Below are 3,536 nucleotides of genomic sequence, written 5' to 3' on the forward strand. Positions count from 1 at the left end.
ACCCCAACCTCAAGGCGTTCCCAGGCCAGCCGAGAGACATAGTCCCTCCAGCGTGTCCTGGGTCTTCCTCGGGGCCTCCTCCCGGTGGGACGTGCCTGGAACACCTCACCAGGGAGGCGTCCAGGAGGCATCCTGACGCCTCCCTGGTGAGGCGCCCGAGCCACCTCAACTGGCTCCTCTCGACGTGGAGGAGCAGTGGCTCTACTCTGAGTCCCTCCCGGATGACCGAGCTTCTCACCCCATCTCTAAGGGAGAGCACAGCCACCCTGCGGAGGAAACCCATTTCGGCTGCTTGTATCCGTGATCTCGTTCTTTCGGTCATGACCCAAAGCTCATGACCATAGATGAGGGTGGGAACGTAGATCGACCGGTAAATCGAGAGCTTCGCTTTTTGACTCAGCTCTCTCTTCACCACGACGGACCGGTACAGCACCCACTTCACGGCAGACGCTGTGCCAATCCACCTGTCGATCTCCCACTCCTTTCTTCCCTCATTCGTGAACAAGAACCCCAGATACTTAAACTCCTCCACTTGGAGCAGGACACCCCTCTTGATCCAGAGAAGGCACTCTACCCTTTTCCGGCTCAAGACCAGGGCCTCGGATTTGGAGGGACTGATCCTCATCCCAGCCGCTTCACAATCGGCTGCAAACCGCTCCAGTGAGAGCTGCAGATCACGGCTTGATGAAGCCAATAGGACCACATCATCCGCAAAAAGCAGAGAGGCAATCCTAAGGCCACCAAAACGGATCCCCTCAACACCTCGGCTGCGCCTGTTCAACTTTAACCTGCACAAATTACTTACCTCTCTGCCCCTGAAGCTTTTGGGCCGTGCTTGGTTTGGTTGTTAAAGAACATTGGTTCTTTAGTATTCTCTGATCTGCTGCCTTCCTCAGGGATTTGACTCTAAGGGGATTAGAACATCTGAAATCAGCTTTTTCAGAAGGTAGTATTAAGAAACACATTACTGGCAGCTTCATCAGTCAGGAAGTTCAGATGACCACAGTTCTTTACTTAAAGTCAGTCACTAAACCAAGCAGGATGGGGAGTTCCTCTTTTTCTTAAACTGGAAAACAAATATAAGGTCAATTTAGTGATTTCTTTTAAAGTGTCTTTGGAAACAAACATGTTTCACAAAACATGTATTGTTTTGTTTTGCGCTCCTTGAGGGCTTGCATAGGGCATGTGCTGGAGGTGGTGAATAAAACATTTCCACTGGCTTTACATCATCTGTGACATACGTACTATTGCAATTAATGTGTGATGAGACCGTTCACAAAACAAACATTTCTTTAAAATAAGATGTAATAGTAGGTATCACTTGGTAGGAGTTGCTACTTTAAAGCAGAAACTGCACAGAGTACTAAACCTGAGGTAGCGAGGGAGTTGTCAGCCAGTCGCTTGCCTCTGAAGTACCAGGACTCTGTGATGAGCCTGAGGGTAAGAACAGATCAGTCAGTGACTTTGACTGGGATACAAAACTATTTTACTTAATCATCTTTAAAACAGATACTTCAAATCTGCAGTAGATGTCTTTTATAAAAAAATATGTGTTTTACATATTTGTTAACCGTCACTATGTACTCAGTATAATACAATAAAAATCAAACTGCTTTGCTTCCTCTGTGCCATCTGCAGAAATACACTGCTTTGGTTCAGAAACAACCAATCACAGCCTGGAAGAAGGCATTAGCACATTCACTTATGCTGCTCACACCTTTCCCTGCACAAGCTCAAGATTGCTGTTTTACTGCAGCTGTGCTACAGGTGGAGAAACAACCTAAAGTTACAGGAATACTGTTCAGCCACCGTCATCGGTGGCCATGCTAACTAGTCTGTGCATTCACGACCGGCTCCACTGTGGAGGACAGCACTCAATTTATTCACTCAATTTAACAAAGCATATTCTATTACAACATTTACTCTACATGAGTGAAAAGGGAGAAGGAACAAGAAACATCTTGTATAAACGTTCCCCTTTCTCAATAATTTTTTTTTCATGGCCCCGTACTGCACCTTTAAGTTGTGTAGCAGCATTGATGATATGGTTCTATGCTTCCCAGACATTAGATATCTTATAACACTGAGTTACAAAAAATATATATTTTGGAAGCTGTCTATGTTTTTTCAACTGAATTGGGATTAGTTTGCACCGTTGAATCAATAAATGACATCCATTTTTCTCAATCAGGTTTTTATTCTAAATTCCGTTAGAGAAATCTGATCTTCTGACTAAATTGATAACATTTTTGTGACATTATCAGTTCACTTCTGTTAATATATCTCATCCAAAAATGTTTTAGGGGAAAAAATGGTTTTCTAACAGAATGTATTAATTAAATGTTACAAACTTGGATTTTTGTAAATTGTATAATAAATACTGATAAGGGTAAGTACATGTGAATTGAACATTACGGCTTGATTGTGTAAAATTCTCAGTCTCTTTTCTGTCCTGATGGAATCTCTGCTCCTGCTCATCACTCATTGATCAGATTCTCAGGAAACCGATCCAGATGTGAGAACAAGTCATGTGTTTGATGGTCATGTTGCTCCATAGTTCAGAAAGTTGACCTGATTGAGCAAAACCAAAGTGATTTTTGGATTCAGCTCATAAAATAATCCTAACAGTTGTAAAACCCCAGACAATATTTTGGCTGTTGACCAGTGGAATCATCCCAGTGGACTTTTCATCAACTGATCCGCCAAATCTACTGATAAGGTAAACTGATGTTACTCAGCAGAACATATCAAGATCAAACATAACACCTTTTCTGTTAAATTGTAGACTTTCAATATCCTCTAAGATGGCATCCTATTGAGCTGATATCGTCACTTTCAATTCCAGTTTTTCTAAACTTTTAAAAAAAGTTTAGAAAAACTTAAAATAGGTCCCACTTTCTAGACTAGCTATTACCCCTTATCAATTCTCTGAGTTATTTTCATATTTTTAATAGTAAGCTCACTCTGACATGGAATCTTCCTACCAGTAAAAGAGATGAAACAAGAGGCCAACCTGCACATGCTTGGTTTCCTCAAAAACCCAGGGCTCCAGGACGCAACCAAGTATTGAGTTCATAGAAATGAACATGCTTTCCAAAAGCTTGGCATTAGTGTTTAAAGTCTATTTTTTTAATTGTCCTTTTGTTATATTCTTTTTTTTTTTAGACACTACATATTGAGTTTTCATTACATGTAAGCCAGAAATAGTTAAAATTCAAGAATCGCTCCAAATGTATTTTTTACTGCAGTGAGCCTCTATGTAGCCAAACTCCGTCAAGTATGGCATGGCATTGTTTTTATGCCATATTAGATTCATCGTGTTGATGCATTTTGACGTGCTTCACCCCATGTGCTTCAATTTTCCGCAGCAACACGCAAACGTCCCCATTCACTCAGTGTGTTATAGTTCCACACGACATCGCCTGGGTTTGTTGCCGCACGTTTGTGCAGTGTGAAGGAAAGAGGAGACCAGCTGCACAGGCAGGCTGCGAAATGAGATGCAGGTGATCGGTTTATGTGATTGGCAACAAGAGACC

At 42.2% G+C, this 3,536-nt stretch overlaps 1 protein-coding gene across 1 annotated transcript in view; it reads right to left on the reverse strand.

Moving 5' to 3' along the window:
- Nucleotides 1–347: 347 nt before the first annotated feature.
- The window catches only part of LOC106942863 (putative ATP-dependent RNA helicase TDRD12), a 19,612-nt gene continuing 16,423 nt past the window's right edge, over nucleotides 348–3,536 (reverse strand). The window contains exons 9-10 of the mRNA XM_015026208.1: nucleotides 1,370–1,434; nucleotides 348–906 (exon numbers count right to left, since the gene is read on the reverse strand). Coding sequence (XP_014881694.1) covers nucleotides 802–906; nucleotides 1,370–1,434 — 170 coding nt within the window. The 3' untranslated portion in view covers nucleotides 348–801. The remainder of the gene's footprint in view (nucleotides 907–1,369; nucleotides 1,435–3,536) is intronic.

This window comes from Poecilia latipinna, unplaced genomic scaffold (assembly GCF_001443285.1).
Source record: "Poecilia latipinna isolate Pla-1442-1.1 unplaced genomic scaffold, P_latipinna-1.0 Scaffold4615, whole genome shotgun sequence".
NCBI lineage: Eukaryota > Metazoa > Chordata > Actinopteri > Cyprinodontiformes > Poeciliidae > Poecilia > Poecilia latipinna.